Source organism: Mauremys mutica, chromosome 6, assembly GCF_020497125.1.
Source record: "Mauremys mutica isolate MM-2020 ecotype Southern chromosome 6, ASM2049712v1, whole genome shotgun sequence".
NCBI classification, from domain to species: domain Eukaryota; kingdom Metazoa; phylum Chordata; order Testudines; family Geoemydidae; genus Mauremys; species Mauremys mutica.
Window position 1 is genome coordinate 107,273,509 of NC_059077.1, and position 18,427 is coordinate 107,291,935.

Below are 18,427 nucleotides of genomic sequence, written 5' to 3' on the forward strand. Positions count from 1 at the left end.
AGTGATGCAGCTTCCTCTTTCCCCTTCTCACTGATTGGGAACCAGCAGGGGGAAACATTCAGAACACAAGAGAGACAGTCTCCCTGCTCTCAGTTCCAAAACCTAGTGTCACAGCGGTGTTCACCACTGGGAAGCTTATAACTTGGCCTAACTGTGGCATTTTTCATGGGAACACCAAAGGGCACATCCCTGAAACAAAGGTAACCTTCCTCCTCTCCACCAGAGTTTAAGTCCCTGCTTCGAAGCATGGAGACACTAGAGTTCCTCAACCAAATGGTAAGTGTTGCTGTTTTTTAAATAGTCGGAAAAACCCTTCTTCTGAGAAATTGTCAGAACCATTTTATCCTAAACTTTGATTTAAAAAAAAAAAATTTTAAACACGCAACTTGGAAAGTAACAACTCCAAGGCTTTAAGATTGACAAAAGTTATAACCAACTGAAAACAGTGTCCTATAATGGCAAGTGTCAAATAGCCTTAACTATTAGTTTCATTACCTGTGCTAACTCTAATGATAAAGTAACTTACTGTAAATTCCTTGTTTTTGTTGTTCTCTTTTTCTTCACTCCCACCTTTTTCTCTCAATCTGTCTCTGTCCCTCAGTCTCTCAGTCTGTTTTTTCCCTCAGATCATTTTTTCTACAATGTACATTTTCATGCTTTCATCTCTGGACATTTTTCCTTTTCTGATTCTCCTACTGTGACTTCTTTTCCCCTCTAGTACTCTCACTGACTTCTATTATTATTTTTATTCCTTCACTATAGTTTTCTTCTCTTCCTTCCCAATTAAACATCCTTTCCCTCATTACCTTCTGTCATCTTTCCTCCATTTTGTTTCTCCCACTCCCAGACTACAGAGCAACATTTCCATAGGCTGCTGTGTTTTAAAAAGATTGGGTGGAACTAATGCCTCTGGCAAGTGATACTCCTGAAAATGGCCCTTCTGATGCTGAAGAACTTGGGTCCAACAGTGATATTAAGTCACTTTCTTCCCAAGCTAGAGATCTGAAAACCTTACAGAAGTGACAGTGGTAGCAGTGTGTGTGTGTGTGTGTGTGCGCGCACACACACACACACACACACACACACACACGTGTGCACACATACTAGTAGCCTCTTTAAAGAACCTTCAGGAGTTTGTTGCATGAGAAATTAAGAAAAGGAAGAAAGTGAGAAAAATGCTGGCCCTGAATTCTTAAGAATCTATTATCAGGAGCCCATGTCTCAGGCTGGAGAGCTTGATAAGGGGGGGAGGATTGTATAGAAAATATTTCAGAATTTAAAAAACAAAAACAAAATAAGTATGAAACAATTTAAAATATTAACATGTGGTTATAGTTACAGTGACTATCTACAAATTATACCATCTTACTGAATATACTGCTTCCTGTGTTTGTGTTCTAAGTCTCATCTGCTTGACCTGACCAAAAAAAAAAAAAATTTATACTACTTTTTATTCCAGTGGTAAACAGCTGTAGAGAATTAGCTGGGGGTCTATTCTGGTTTGTGTGCCATGAACAGAATTGTTAACAAAATTCCAAATGCATAATTTTCATTACTGTTGACAATGGGTAAGCCAGAAAGAATACAACACGACTCTCAGATCACAACTTGAATTTGCAGAACTGATTCTTAGAAAAGTTGTCTTTTTATTTATAATCTGAGAATATTTGATCTGGAAGTCAACAAGAGATATTAAACACAAAACTCTGCAATTCCATTTTTATAGATCAGCTTTTCAGAATACAATTGCACTTTGAACCACTTACTTTCACTCTATTCATAAATATGTGTTTTGAACATGACATGATGATAGTCTGTCAAAATATCACAAAAGTGTAATTTCATAATGGAAATTACACTTTTTCTCACAAAAGTTTTAAGGGGTTACTCAAATGCAACAAGTATTTTTGTGAAAAAATACAGAGATCGAGAGCCATAGCGTAATTTTAGACGAAACAGAAATTACTTAACTTTGTTATTCTCAGATGGCTGTATCTATGGTACAGCTCACCCCAGTATCACAGTCAGGAAGGGTCTGTAGAACTAGACTGGCATTCACCTGCCACACTGCTACCACAGAGGAACTGTCACAACTGCATAGTTAAGGTTTATTTTTGCCCTTAAAAAGAATTCAACCTCTTTATTATGAATAATACAGTGAATCCTTCCTAAACTAACAGGTTACACGGAGTACTGAATGAATTTTCAGGGAATATACAAGTAAATGGTAAATAGCTTTAATGTATAAATAGCTTGAATTAATTTTTTTATGCGATTACAAGTTTGGTTGCTAAAGGTAATAGGGTTGATGTAATATACTTAGATTTCTGTAAGGTGTTTGAACTTGGTACCACACAATATTTTGATTAAAAAACTAGAATATAAAATTAACATGGCAAACATTAAATGGATTAAAAACTGGCTAACTGATGGGGCTCAAAATGTAACTGTAAACAGGGAATCATCATTGAGTGAGTGTGTTTCATCAATGACCTAGGGGGGAAAAAAAAATCATCACTGATAATGTTTGCAGGTGACACAAAATTAGGGGAGTGGTAAATAATGAAGCAGACAAATGACTGAGTCAGAGAGATCTGGATTGCTTGGTAAACTGGGTGCAAGCAAACAATATGCATTTTAACACAGCTAAATGTAAATATGTACATCTTGGAACAAAGAACGCAGGCCATACTTACAGGACTTTATCCTGGGAAGCAGTGATTCTGAAAAAGATTTGGGGGCCATGGAGGAAAATCAGTTGAACAGGAGCTCCCAGTGTGACACAGTGGCCAAAAGAGCTAATGTGATCCTGGGATGCATAAACAAGGGAATCTTTAAATAGCAGTAAAGAGGATATTACATCTCTATTTTTGGCACTGGGAGAACGTTGCTGTACTATAGTGTTCAGCTCTGGTGTCCACAATTCAAGGAGGATGTTGATAAACTCGAGAAGGTTCAGAGAAGAGCCATGAGAAGGATTAGAAGATTAGAAAAAATGCCGTATAGTGACAGATTCCACAAGATCAATCTAGTTAAGCTTAACAAACAGAAGGTTAAGGGGTGACTTGATTCCAGTCTATAAATATCTACATGGGGAACAAATATTTAATAACTGGCTCTTCAATCTAGCAGAGAAAGGTATGACACAATCCAATGGCTGAAAGTTGAAGCTAAACAAATTCAGACATGGTGACAGTTATTAATCATAAGAACAATTTATCAAGAGATGTAGTAGACTCTCCATCATTAACAATTTTAAAATCAAGATTGGATGTTTTTCTAAATGATATCCTCTAGGAATTATTTTGGGGAAGTTGTGTGGCCTGTGTTATACAGGAGATCAAATCAGATCACCACAATGGTCCCTTCTGCCCTTGGAATCCATGAAAATTACTTGTGCACAACTCTGAAGCAACATTCTCAATTGTAAGTTCTCTTTTTTTTTTTTTAATAGAATTTATAAAACAGATCATGTTCCTAAATGTGGCATAAGAGCTTGTCTTCAAGACCTACCTTTAACATCTATGGCTTGATTTAACCCTCTTAGATTAGTTTTATGCTGGTTTAATTCTACTGACATCAGTATAAAAACCAGTGCAACGGAATAAAAAATCAGGGGAAAAGATCCCTGACTCCACCAAGAAAGTAGGTTATGTTACCCTGGATTTATTCTTCCTTTTACAAAACACTTTACTTGCCTGTACAGTGAATAATTAAAAGGTAGATAATTTGTACTTAGGATAAATCCCTAGTCTTGGTGCCTAGAATTTTCCAGGGTTGTGGCTGTACATAAAAGCTATATATTTCACTAATTAAAAGCATATTGTCTAAATATCTTCTAAAAGGAAACTTGAGGCAACAGGCTCTCTCTTACACACTGTAGATGCTCAAACTGTGATTTTGTAAGAGTCTAGAACCAAATTCAGTTGCCAACAGGCTTTTGGGTTAAAAAGGTTTGAAACTCTGAGAAAGGTCTCACAATAGGGATGTGAAGAGCTCAACTTTGTGTTGTCCACTACTAGAATACCGGGGAACAGTAGAAGCATGTTTGCAAAGCACCTTCAGTAGTTCTAGCTAAAATCCATCCAACAAAAAATACAGGATTAGGGCAATATTGGATAATTTAACTTTAAGCATTTTTGTTCTGCTCCATGACCTGAATTTTCCCCAGATTTTGGTATATTCTATAGTCCTAAAATATTTATTGGAAAATAAAAGGATGTTTATCACTTTGACAAAGTAGATTTTTGTTATCATATCTTTTCAAATCCATGCAGCTAAGTGGAATGTGTCTGCATGATGCAGGCGGCCTTGATTTAACAGATTAGGCACTCAAATATTAAGGAGTAAACCTATGAAGTTAACCATCTACTGCAATATCGTCTCAAAGGCTTCTAAAGGAAAAGAGCCCTTCCTATATTTTGAATACAGATCCTGCCTCATTATTATTTGTATTACAGTAACACGAGAGGCCTCAATCATATTATGATCCTCTATGCTAGCCGCTGTAAAAACACGTATGCAGACAGTATGTTCTGAAGAGTTTACAAACCCTCTGAGAAGGTCAACATTTAAGATGAATGCTTGTGTTTCTGAGTTTTAGGAGCTATTTTCTTATCAGATTTATGCTTTCTTCCTTTTGTGGCGATGGGATTCCTTCAAGGAGAATAACTGCTTTTATCTAATTTTTATTAGCACCAGAGCGCTGGACCTAATTTGACTGATCTCTGCAATCTGGGAAACTGGAGCTGGAACTCAAATTCATCCTTCGGTTGGTTTTCAAGGACTCTGGAAGGACCATAATCTCTGTTCCCAACTACTCTGTTTCCATCTCCCATGTGATTCCAAACAACCTTCTAGCAAAAATACAAAGATAGCAAGATCTAGAAGCAAAATGGTGATTCTAAGAGAAAATTTCTGATGCCATGGAAATTTGCCCCAAGACCCACATACCATTCCAAAATATAAAATTCCTCTAAAAAATACAAAGGGAAACTTGTTTTCCATAAGTAAAAAAGTGCCCCTTGCTAAACAACTTCATTGAACTTAGAAAAAAGGAAATATCTGGTCTCCTCTTTGGAAGAAGAGATAATGGGAGAACAGTCAGTTCAGCAAACATGCCAGAAGGAGGGGCTTTCAGATGTCTTCATTCTCCAAACCAGCTCCTCCACCCTCAAAAAAGGTGTTATCCTCTAAGATGGATTGGATAGAATTATTATTTCTGTCCAAATCAGTAGAGTCAAAGCAGGAGAAAAAGAATTAGCCAGTTTTGAAAATAAAAAATGACAACTTTCCTAACTAGAAAAACAAAAATCAATTATGTTGATTAGTCACAGTATTTCTCAATGTCAGGTGAGGCAGGGGAAAAGAGGAAACAACTGAAGGTACTGTTCTCAGTTATGTCGCACCTGAGAAAGATTTGTGCCACTTTGTGGTAAAGCCATTAAACATTTTCTAAAGTCTAATCCGATAGCACACAGAGTGTTCCATTCAGGATCTTGATATCAAAGACTGAAGACGAGTCCTAATTACAGTGGGTGCACTTCAAAAGTTCATTTTAGTTTTGGAGGTATTACCAATTCCAATGGTATTCCCCCATTTTAAGTATAGTATTGATCACTACAACCAGTAGTATCTCTAAAACCAGAATGAACTGTTAAATGTGCCCACTGTTCTTTATTCTAGTGAAAATGACAGCAATCAATACCCAAACCATTCTTGTACCCCATCTATACCCAATAGAGAATTCTAAAGCAACGTACCTGAACTCTGAATTTCCAGGTTGTTCCGACAGGAACGCCAGGTATAGGTCCATAGTGGTTAGAAGGAACAATAGTGCATTCCTTAGTACGACCAACGCAAGCCATACCCTACCAACATATCAGAGAGAAGAAATTAATTTTATTATATTTAAGTTTCCTTTCAAAGTTGATGCAGATATATGGATTTCTATTATAATAAAAATGTTTTAAATAGATGTTTTAAATTCTAATTTTTATTTATTATTTTATTTATAATCCTTGTCTCTAGTCAACTTTAAAAAAAAGGATTTCTACTGTTTTAACTTTTGGAGACAATGGGCAAAATTCAGCGTTGGTTTACATACTGTGCAATTCCACTGAACTTTGCACAGTTGATTTATATGTATAGTCACAGATATAACACAGACAGACACAGACACACAGAGTTACTTTATTCTTGAAATACACTTTACCTTGCCCCAGTCTCGCTGGCTCTCAGTACTGGCAGATGGCATCTTTGCTTTCTTTTTACTCTGCTTGAGCTTTTCCCCAGCCTTTACAACTTCATTAGAATCATTTTTGCAGGAAGGACAATACCTTAAAAAAAGTTTTGACAGATTTTTCAATTGCTTAACCTAATGGCAACATATTTACTGTAGCCAAAACCGTGTTGATTAATCCATATTTTCAAGGTTTTGCCAACCTCAAAAAATGTCAGTGTAATATAACTGATGATAATAATGCTTTGCACTTATACTGTACTTTTCACCCTAAATTATCAAAATACTTAAAGTATACATTAAAGCTATTTACATATATAACTAAAAAGTAACTCCTAATTCCATCTCCAATTCAAATTTGTACAATCTCATTGTCTTCAATATGGATATACAGGTGTAACTGAAGGATCTGATTTTGACCTTGAGGTTGGATCTTACTGAACAGAAAGGTATGAGCCAGATTAGACTTTAAGCTGTGTGAGTTCTGCATGGCTGGCTATAAAAACAAGAAGAAGCTGCCATTGTCGCTTTTCTGACTATGAACCACACTGTAAGAAAAACTCACAACATACTTATGAAGTATACATTATAACAAACCTATTATGTTGTGAAACAGGAACCTCTTCATGCCAACTGGCAGAGGGCACAAGAGTGCATAAGAGTTACTGGGATCCCCTGGATCTAGTATCCTCATAATAGTTTGCCAAAGGGTGGCATTTAAGGTCTCTGCTGAAAGCCTGTGTCATACTGGTCATCATAATCATTGAGAAATGTATGTATGGATAATACGCAAGAAGTTGTGTACATATAGTGAAAATTATGTTCTTAATGCCTGTAAATTAGGCCTGTCACCAGGAAGTGTTAATAAGTTGCTTTCAGGCAGGAGACATCTGTCTGGCTATAGGTAAATTGAGTACTGTGTACTTCACAATGGTTGTCTATTTACAGACTGAGCTAAATGTTAATCAAGAAACTGTGAAACCTACACCGAGGTTCTCCACAGGAAAAACAATTAATGGGGGAAGTGGGGGTGTTCTGTTTATGAACAAAGACAAAGGAATGTTGGAACTACAACTGAAGGTAAAGAGAAAGATTCTGCATCCTTCACCTAAGGGACAAGCTGACAGTGTGCTTGTCTTATGAACAGGGGGTCACAGCCAAGCTGGCTGTTAAACGCTGGGAGAAAGACAGGAAAATGTCTTGTTAGTTAACTCTAGAAAGCAGGTTATAATTTCATTTTACATGTAACCAGTTGTTCCCAAAAATTTCTATTTGCTATCATTTGAATCGCTGTATTTTGTTAAATATACTTCTTGGTTTTACTATAAACTTATCTAACTGCTGTGTGCAGTGGTGATCTCAGGTGAAGCTGGTAATCAGAAGTATACTGCTTCTTTGGGAACAGAGGATCTGGGAATTGTGAGAGTACTCAAGGGACTGGAGCTGGACACTCTAAAGAGATGCTCAGAGGGCCTGGGGCAGAGCCTATGGCTAACTTGCAGAAGGACAGCAGAGCCTGCCTAGGCTGAGAGGAGATTGTGAGGGAACTGATCCTGGCAGGCAGACATGGCTTCCTCACACAAATGGCAAGTGGTAGTGAGATGACTCACAACCCTGGGTACCCCCAGAAAGTGTCACATATATACTGATTGAGGTACAAAGATGGTAAGTTCATATCCCAAGCTCATACAGCAAAAGAGCAAGGATTTTAAAGTTTACACATTTGACATTGAAATACTTCTCCTTGGGCAAGATCTAGTAATATGCTGAGCACTCTGGCCCCGATCCAAAGCACAGCACTTAAGCATGAGCAGTCCCATTGAACTGGAAATTGCTGAAATTAGGCAGTAGGACTACTCATTTGCTTAAAGCTAACCAAATGTTAAAATGCTTTGCTGCATCAGGGCCAGAGTGCTCCGCACCTTGCAGGATCAAGCCCCTTAATCAGAAATACCTTTGAATGTTCCATGGAAAATGGGTGTGGATTTGACCTAGTTAGGAGTCTTCTGACATCTCATGCTGTGCATGTACAGTACATTTTGTACTGCATTTTTGGCTAAAGTTTTACAGTGAGCAGCTTACGAAGGTTGTGCTATGTTTGTGTGAACAGTTAATTTCTTAGTCAATTGACTTATTCCTTGAATTTCACACAAGACAGGCTGCTGGTTAAAAAATAAAATGTAAAGAGTTCATGGATGATGACAGACAAACTAATACAAGTAGTTTAAGAGTGAAATTCTGGCAGAATTGAAGTCAATGGCAAGACTCCTATTAAATGGGGTCAGTATTTCACACTAAGTCAATAAAGGTACTTCACTAGGACAGTGAAATTAGTGTAAGTAAGGAATGAAAAAAATAGTTAGCCATCCGTATCTAAAAATGTATGAAGTTATATTCTATTATTCGAAGAGTAGTATGCAATAAAAAGGACTGTGGAATAATGCATATTCACAATAAGGTAAATTTGAAAGTGTGCATGCAGCTTTAACTATGGCATTTCCTGCTTTAAGATTGCTTAACCAAGCAACCTTAATGTTTCCTTAACTGAGCTTTGTATGGAATATTAAATACTGTTTAGCATGTAAATAGACTGGTTCTGATCTGTATGAAAATGCCTTATCAGTATTTCCCAAACTGTGGGGTGGAACTGGGGGCTGCCAAATTTAAATTATTAAAATTTAAAATGGACAATTTTCCACTTTTAAAACAAACAAATATCTGGTATTCAACTAAGGGTCAAACTCTGCCATGAACCTAAATTAGTATGCAAGGCAGGAAGAGAAAAGGAGACATGCTTCTTTTACATTTCTGTGCAGCAGCATTACATTGCAGAACTGCAGTCCTTTACACCAAAGTGAGTGAAAGGACCGCATAGGATTAGCACCGCTACATAACCTACGAGAAGTGGACAAGAAGCAAGGCCATAGCTCTGCCATTCCATCGCACCGGCTTCCCTGGCCAGAACAGTTCATCTACCTTCATGAATAAAACTAAGAACGCATATGGCTATAGTGCAAACAAAACAAAGTTAAATTTTAAAATAGAATAAAAGTTATACCCCTCATCAGTCACTGTGGTTCTTCTAGATGTTTTGTATATGTGGATCCCACTTCTGGTATGGTGTATGTTCAGAATCTTTTGGCCAGGAGTGTCTGGGGAGCTGTAAATATGCCCTAGATCAGTAGTTCTCAAAGCCAGTCCACCGCTTGTTCAGGAAAAGCCCCTGGTGGGCCGGGCCAATTTGTTTACCTGCCGCATCCGCAGGTTCGGCCAATTGTGGCTCCCACTGGCCGCGGTTTGCCGCTCCAGGACAATGGGGGCTGCAGGAAGCGGCGCGGGCCAAGGGATGTGCTGACCGCCTCTCCTGCTGCCTCCATTGGCCTGGAGCAGTGATCGGCCGAACCTGCAGACACGGCAGGTAAACAAACCAGCCTGGCCCACCAGGGGCTTTCCCTGAACAAGCGGCGGACCAGCTTTGAGAACTACTGCCCTAGATGTCCCACCTGAGGGAATATATGGCCTAGTGGTACCAAATGCCACTCAGTTCCCCTCCAGTCCAGAGTTCCAAATATTCATAGGACTCCAGAGTAGAGCAGAGGAAGGCAGGATCCACACACCCAAACCATACTGAAAAACTAGTTACTGACAAGGTGAATAACTTGTTTTTCTTTATGTATTGTCAGTGTGGATCCCACTGCTGGTGACTAAGAAGCAGTCTCCGTAAGACTGGTAGAGGGTCTGAGGAGTCCTAATTGAATAGGAATTGCAATACTTGGCCAAAATTGGCATCATATATGCACTGTCCAAGTCCAAGGATTGATATTTTACAAAGATATGGAGTTCCACGTGGTGTCTTTGCAATTCTCCGGTAGGCAATGTTCCTAAGGATGGCTGAGCAAGGTACCTCAGCTCTAATAGAATGAGCCCTATCCTCCCTACAGGGTTTTAGGCCTGTCATTCGATATCCTATATATATGCACTCTTATCCACTTAATCTTTGAGTGGAAATGGACTGCCCTCTAACACTGGCACCAAACCGGTGCCTTTATTTATACTCTTGAAGAACTTCCTCTCTCAAGAGTCTCTCATGACAAAAGTCCATGAAGGAGGACATGGAAGGAGAGTGGGGTGTAGGAAGGACTTGAACTGAATTCCACATCCTGTGGAAATTACCTCCTGGGCCTAAAAGTATGAATTAATACTCAGTTCAAGGCTGGGAGAATAGGGATAGATGGTTGCCAAACTGAAGAAACACTAGGTAGGGCTCTTAGTGTTATGCTGAGGCTCCCAACATGCTCATCAAGCCTGCTGCTTGTTCAAGGAAGAAATGGAGCTGACAGAGAGAAAAAAAGATCTCTTCTTCTGGGTTTGGCGGAGAAGGAGAGTCACTGGAATACTGATAAGTCTTTGTTTCAGTCTTTATTGAGGTTGCTTTTAGGACCCAAAGGGTATTCTCTGTTATTACAGATGTAGTCCAAGAGACTAATGTACCGCTCTGGAGTCCTTAAAGGGAGCAAACATATTTATTAGTTTTTGAATTAAAAGGATCTGAACCTTCAAAAAGGCAGATTCTCATAGTGGCTTGGACCTATTTAAGTATCCCTGAAGAACATCTGATAGTTACTGCAGTGAATACTGAATGAAACGGTGTAGCTAAAATTTCTAGGACAGCCTGGAGAGAATGCTTTGCTAAGAGCTGACCTTCAGAATTCTTCTGAGCGCCAATTTTTGTTCTTAGAGAAACTTGTCAATAAAGGATGACAAGATCCCAAATATGTTAGTAGTTTGAGATACACATCTACAAAGAAGCAAAAGAGCATATATTTCTGCAAAAAAGTCTAATTTCTTGGGGTCTCTCTTTAGGCATTGATTTGGCATTACTCAACAGCTTCGTTTCGCGTTTGCTGTTGACACCACTAAAGAACTGCATGTTGGAAGAGTGAAAAAAAAAATACTGAAAACTCTTCTGAGGCATCTGATCACATCTATCCACTCTTTTGCACACAAATGGTTTCAAGGCCAGAGTAAGCCACAGATCTTTGGTCAATTCAAGGATTCCTGTTTTTAGGCATCAGGACCCTTGAATAGTGAAGAGCCTGTAGTATTGTGAATAATTTGTGAAATTTCTCCAGGACTGCAATTAAGTCTATGCCCAATATCTCAGCTAGTGTGCCTAGGAGCTGCTGAAAGGCCTTGTAATCATCAAGAGGTAAACCAGATTGTGTCAATCTGCCTCATCAGCCAAAAAGAGAGAGACGTGATGGGTAACCAAAAGAGATTTAAGATGATGTAGAGGAATAATGACAAAGTACTCCACAAAAGTCAGTCAGTCTTGGAGTCGACCTTCAAGGTGTAGTAGAATGGGTTTTCCTTGATAAGGATCACATTTTGGGGCCAGTAGCATCAGAATAAGATGAAGGACACAACATTGCTCTCCAAAGACCAGAGGGCCAAGAAGCCATCCCACAAGGATAAAAGTGTGAAGACAGGAACCAAGCATGGTTCCAAGTTGTTGACTGCATGTCTCTGGAGTGATAAGGATGAGGGAGGTATGCTGATCACCCTCATCTAAACAAAGTAGAGCTTGAGGGTGTCTTATGCTTTCACAGGTGTATGAGTTCTAGGGAGCTCATTGTCAGATCAGTGAAGATAGAGGATGATGTGAAAAGGGAGATTATCTGTGAGCAACAGAATTGTCAGCATTCGTAGAGTTAGCACGGTTTGTGCTGATATCTTGGGTGCCATATAAGTTGGCACTGGTATTTCCAGAGACAGGGAGTTGGGTGTCATGTCAGCCAGCACCAGAGTAGTTGGAACAGAAGTTTTCAAGGGTGTGGCTGCTGAAGCCTCTTTATTGGAGGCCTTTTTGGTTTTGCCCAGTGCTGGGGTGAGTCATGAGACTAATGACTACACTTCTTTTTCTTCTTCCTCAAAGTCTCAAAGGAGAAAGAATGGTACTGGGTGTCCGTTTTAGAGCAATACTCCTGTCTGCCTCTCAATGCTGAGGTACCCTCAGAAGGGAAAGCAGGCTTACGTTCAGCTTCTGTACTCACACTCTGAGTAATGCCCAAACTGCCGAGGACCCTGAACCAATTCTGGATGAAATCAGGGACTGAGGTTTTGCATCATGACTTGCCAACTTATTGTGGGACTTTACTGCTGCATAAGCCTATTGGCTATGCCTGGAAAACTCAGAGTTCTCCAAGTCCAAAGCCCCAACTGCACAGAATGTTCCAAGAGAGAGAACTTGAAGTGGCTGTCTGTGTCAAGTTCCATAAAAGAAATTCTAACAATACATGTGCCTCTCCAAGGCTGAAGAGGCACTGAGTGTGCTCATTAGTGATCGATATCAGGCACGGATATCAGGGCATCAAACACCAGCAATCCGATGGACTCAAGTTCTGCCAAGAAATGGGAATGGTGTCTTGGCAGCAGTTGAGTGAGTAAAGTCAACTGAAAAAAACCAACACTTCTAATTTTGAATGTCAGATCTATTCTAACTAGTGGTAGGATGTAAACTAAGTGAAATTTGACAGACTCTAAGGATTCTGGCCAAATCTTAACAGCTCAGGTAACATTCAGAGGATATCACTCTATTCCAAATCACTGCCACAGGCAGTAAGGAGGAACTAAGGGGAAGTTGTACTTATATGAATTTGGGTGGGAGACAAAAGGACATTTAGGGCATATGCACTGCCCCAAGAGATACTAATGGTTTAAGATTGCAAACCTGCACACCTATGATGTGAACACACCAGAAGTGGGATCCACATGGACAATACTCAAAGAACTACATTTACCTCTCTCCTCACACTCCCTTACCTTTTAAATACATGTTGAACAGCCTCTACCATGAAGTAGTCTGACTTATCCATCTCCACAGGAAATTAATATTTTATTAAAGAAATACCTGTGAATGTTTGAATGTACTTATTGCTTATGGAACTACTAATTTGAAGTAAGGGTCTGTAGGATTGGGTTCTTAAAATTCTATTGGCATATATGTAATGGATTACACTTTATATTAACATGTTCTATTTAAAAATGGATTGATAAATGATTAATAGATGCCATGAGTATGTTACAAATATGAATCGTGTACAATATAGATAAATCTAAGCACTTCAGTTAAAGGAATAATAGATGGTTATTATCTGAGAGACTAACAACAATTGATTAATCATTTATTAAGAAGACATCTAATAACCAGTTACAAACTATTTATAAATGGAACCTTCATAAACAGCATGGACATGAATTTTTATGCAGATTCTGTGCATGAAAAATACACACCGGGGGCCACAAGACTTCTTCCTCAATGTTCTGTATATCCATGACAGTTAGTAATTCTCTGTAGTCTCAAATAGTAAAGGCACATTTTATAGAACAGAATTTTGCATAAAGTATCATCCTTTTATATTTACCAGTCCTCATCTTCTGGTATCTTGCTTAAAGGTGGATTCAGGCAGTATATATGGTAGGCCATATTACATTCATCGCACAGAAGTTGCATGTGAGCATCCTGTTTTCCACCACACAAATAGCAGGAGCAAAAGCGACATTCCGCATCTGGGTCTGCCCTACAGTGCTTGCACTCAGGGCCACTCTTTCCTGTGAAGATAAATTAGAAAAAAGTTAAGCCTCAGAGAAGTGATTTCAGATTCATAAATATGCCATTATGCAGGAACTTTCCTATGGTCTCTGTTTAAAAAAAAAAAAAAAGACCAAGCATAATGGTAGCTATTGAGAACCATTTATTTACAAAACTACATATACAATAATGTTACATCTAAAATACTAATGTCATGTCAATTTGTGGTCTTGTATGAAAGACTTGCAAAATAGTCATTATCATTTACCAGCCCAGGTACAAAATCTTCTCAATCCCCTTGCCATCACGCTGGTGATGAAAAAGCAAAAAGATATTTTACTTTTACTCCATCAAAAAAGGCCTCAATTCCTACACCCATAACAAGCCCCACTGATTTCAAAGAGAGTCTGCTCACATGGAGCTTATTACAGGACAATGGACCAATTTCCCAATTCCATGAAGACTTTAGTGAGTAACCACTCCTGTGAGTAACCCTATTCAATCTGATGGAACTGCTCACATGAGAGAAGATATTCATGTATAAGCCTTTGCAGGATTAGACCAAAAAAGCTTCTGCAGAAGAACATGAACAAAACGGCAAACTTCAGCCACAGTCAACTTTAATGGAACTCTAGGGGGGGAAATATTTTTACAAGAGCAAACAGAGGAACTTCAAGTTTCATTTTCATTTGGTTAAATGCAGGATCATTTTTACATAAACCTCAGTATAATACGTGAGCTCTATTTTTAGCGTTATGAATGAATATCAGGGATTTTTTCTTAATTAAAAGTTTAGCCAAATGGAAGAATTTGTTTAATCATTTTTGTCTACTAGAATTTAAACATTCAGATCAACCTGTATTACTGCTAATGTAATATTTGACCAGACTGTTTTTGTCCACCGCAACTATGGAACTGAGTAACTCCACCACAGCTAGTCCCAAGCCCGGTTAAAAAAGGAAGAGGGTAATGTCAAGGCTAGCAGCCACCTGTAAACCTTTGCCAAAGAAATCCCATTAAATATGTCCTTTATATGCCTCATGTGAACTAGGGTGCTCCCTGGAAGCAAAGACTACTGACCTCATCTGCTTGCTACTGCAAGGGCTACTACATCATTCTGGACAGATACGTTCAAAGATAGCAGTCCAGAAAATAAGACCGGCATCTTGGAACACAGACATTAACTAGGAAAAGCGAAAGGTTGATTCAAACATGAATGAAAAGGAAAATATAGATTGCCTGAATTCAAGAAACCAAATGGAAGGGAGCAAAGATATTGGGGAAGGCTATAAGCTACTATACTGTGGGATATCTAATATGAGAAAGAAAGAGTTGGTACAGTTTTAGACAAAATAATGTGGGAAAATGTAGTGGATGTGGCTAGGATAAGAAATAGGTTAATTTTGGTTAAGCAAGCTCTTGAAAATGGCCCCCTAAAAGTTAGACGTTCATATGCATCACAAGTGGGAAAACAGACACTATTAGACAGAAAGTGATAAAGAATGAAAGAGTCATCACTAGTGACAATCTTAATGGTCACATGGGAGAGAAGGTAAAGCTTCAAAAGGTACAATGGCAGTTGTGAATATGGACACAGGAACAAGGAAAGGGAACAGTATCCTCAGATATGAGATTTGAAAGTGAATACCATTTATCACTAAGTTAGAACAATGATTACCTTTCAGAGAGGTAGCACAGGGGCACAGATGAACTGCTTCCTGATAAACTGAACTGAAGAACACCAGAAACTGTGAGGTCATTCCCAGAGAAAGCATTTTAACTCAGCACAGAATGCTGGTTCTTGACTATGGGTACATATCATTCATGAGAAGAAAACAGTCCAAAGCAGTACAGAAAACCAAGTGGTGGAAGCTTAATGAAGCTAGCAAGGCATTTAAAACTGAAGTGTTGGAGAAGATCTCTATGGAAGGATTAAGAGAAATACATTCCGGAGGGATCTAGCCAATCCCAGTGGTCTGTCTCTGGCGCACATGATGCAATGAGAGCCGTCATAAGTGATCTTTTTGAATTGAGGCTGCTCAGTTATATGAACTACAATATACAGAGCAAAGGACAGCTGTACAAATGGGTGAAGGGATAGAAATGTGCAAGACTCGCTGTGTTTGAATGTGCTCCCCATTCCACAGTGCAGCTAAGCAGTGCGGAAGAATAGTATGTTAATGCACACCGAGATTTCACAGGAATCCTCCAGAGATCTCTAGGAATCTTTCCTGGAGGTACTCGCCAATCCTTTGCCAAAGGTTCCTTGGCAGAGCTGCTTTGTTCCTTCCCCCATTGTAGGAAACTTTCCAGCACCACTTTCCACTACCACTTTCCAGCAGGGACCAAAGTGGCACACAGGTGAACAGCACAGGGATCGGGTCTGAACCTGCAAATGTGCAGTAGATGCACTCCTGCATCCTTGCTTACCCTCAGGAGTGAGAGATCGGCTTCAGTGACCATTGCCTGTGGAAAATGGTGGCAGAATTTACAATATTGTCCCTATTTGCCTTCACTGATCCCCTGAAAACATCACCTACACCCCACCTGGGCCAAACTCACCACGTTTAAGTTGTTAGCAGAGTTGTGTGCTTGCCAAGAGTCAGTGAGAAAGTAATTGGTATATTACAAGAGGTGTATTTTACTGTAATGATTGAATGCTGTGCATGAACTAACAATCATGCTTCTGTGTATTGTTTCTTGTGCTTGTAGCCTTCAGGGGAACCCCATACACACCGGCGGACTGCCTTCTCCAGATAAGGAAGCGACCAAGTTGTAGCAAGGAGGACATGTTCTGAGAGGTTCTCCAATCCTCAAAAGCCGAAAAAAGTGAACCCAGGAAGTGAAGAGAAAATGAAAGGCAGGACAGAGAGTGAGGAGCACATTCCAAAGACCAAGAGTGGATGATAAAAGTGATGGAGGAACAAACAGATGTTCAAGTCCCTGATCACCCAACAGTCAGAATAGATACGTGCTTACCCCACCCCACCCCTGCAGCTAATACAGAACTGTTTTCCATTCCTTCCCCAAACTCCTCCCACATATTCCTTAAAACTTACCAGAATGTCTCAGTAGCTCGTTCACTCTACACCTCTGGACAGCTTCCAAAATGATATCTGGACTTACGCACAGCTCTGAGAGCCTACACTGCTCTTCACTGTTTTCTTCCTTCCCACCACGTCTTTTGGGTGTGTTAACTGGTGTTTAATAAAAACAAACTCTCTTTAAGAGAGCCACTCTTTATTTGTGTCCTACACATAGTGATTGCCACTGGTAGCAATACATAGGTGCAGTTTAATCATTTGCTTAGCACAAATCCTGCTCAAGAATCACCACAATTTTTAGGCAAAATAAGATAACTGAAGTTAATGAAGCATGGCAGATTGCTGTACAGAAATGCATCATTATTGGTGCTCATTATCAAAATGGTGTCTCAAAGCCTCCCTGATTCTAATAGCCATGGTATCTGGCTGCTCAAAATCAGCAGCCAGCCAATCTGCCTCAGTGCTCCACCCCAGGGGAAACTTCTCACCCTTAGCCTCACAAATATTATGGAGTATGCAGCAGGCTGCTATGACCATGGGAAGGTTTTCCTCAGTCAGGTCTAATCTGCCATAAAGGCAGCGCCAGCATGCTTTTAATCTGGTGAAGGCACATTCCACAGTCATTCTGGACCTGCTCAGCCTATTGTTGAAGCACTCCTTGCTGCTGTCCAGGTTTCCCATGTAAGCCTTCATGCGCCATAGGAGTAAAGGGTACGCTGGGTCTCCCAGGATCACTATGGGCATTTCAACATCCCCTACTGGAATCTTCTGGTCTGGAAAGAAAGTCCCTGCTTGCAGCTTTCTGTACAATCCAGTATTCCTGAAGATGCATGCATCATGAACCTTCACGAACCAGCCTGCACTGATGTCAGTGAAATGCCTATGGTGATACTCAAGCACCTGTAACACCATAGAGAAGTATCCCTTTCTATTGATGTACTCCACCCTCCACAGTTAGGGAATCCCATTACTGCAGAGCCATCCACTATTTCATGCACATTGCCAAGAGTTACTGTCCTTCGCAGCAGGATACAATTAATGGCAGTGCAAACTTGTGTTAACTGCCAACAGTGTACTTCCTGTCTCCAAACTGATTTGCGACCAACGGGTAGCAGTTTGGAGTCACCCGTTTCCACACAGTGATCGCCATGCGCTTCTCCACCAAGAGGGCAACTCTCATTTTGGTGTCCTTGTGCTGTAGTGCTGGGGTGAACTCCACACAGTTCCAGGAAGGTGGCTTTCTGCATCCGAAAGTTCTGCAGCCACTGCTTGTCATCCCAAATCTCCATAATGATGCAATTCCACCACTCAATGTTTGCTTCCTGAGCCCAAAAGCTATGGTCCACATATGCAGCTGCTCTGTGAATGCCAAAAGTAATCTGGTGCTGTTTCTTTCCATGGCACACAGTAGGTAAGGCAAATCTGATTCCTGTTCAGAATGAGAGCTCATGATATACTGCCTGGCCATCCGCAATGTGTTCATAACAGTTACCACAACAACAGAGAACAGTGTGGGATCCATCCTTTAAGACAGAGATGGGGGCACACAGT

At 39.8% G+C, this 18,427-nt stretch overlaps 1 protein-coding gene across 1 annotated transcript in view; it reads right to left on the minus strand.

The window, feature by feature from the left end:
• Positions 1–18,427, minus strand: part of UHRF2 (ubiquitin like with PHD and ring finger domains 2) — a 154,513-nt gene that overhangs the window by 45,380 nt on the left and 90,706 nt on the right. Inside the window, exons 6-8 of the mRNA XM_045020492.1 lie at positions 13,666–13,852; positions 6,215–6,338; positions 5,763–5,870 (exon numbers count right to left, since the gene is read on the minus strand). Of these exons, the coding sequence (XP_044876427.1) occupies positions 5,763–5,870; positions 6,215–6,338; positions 13,666–13,852 (419 nt within the window). The remainder of the gene's footprint in view (positions 1–5,762; positions 5,871–6,214; positions 6,339–13,665; positions 13,853–18,427) is intronic.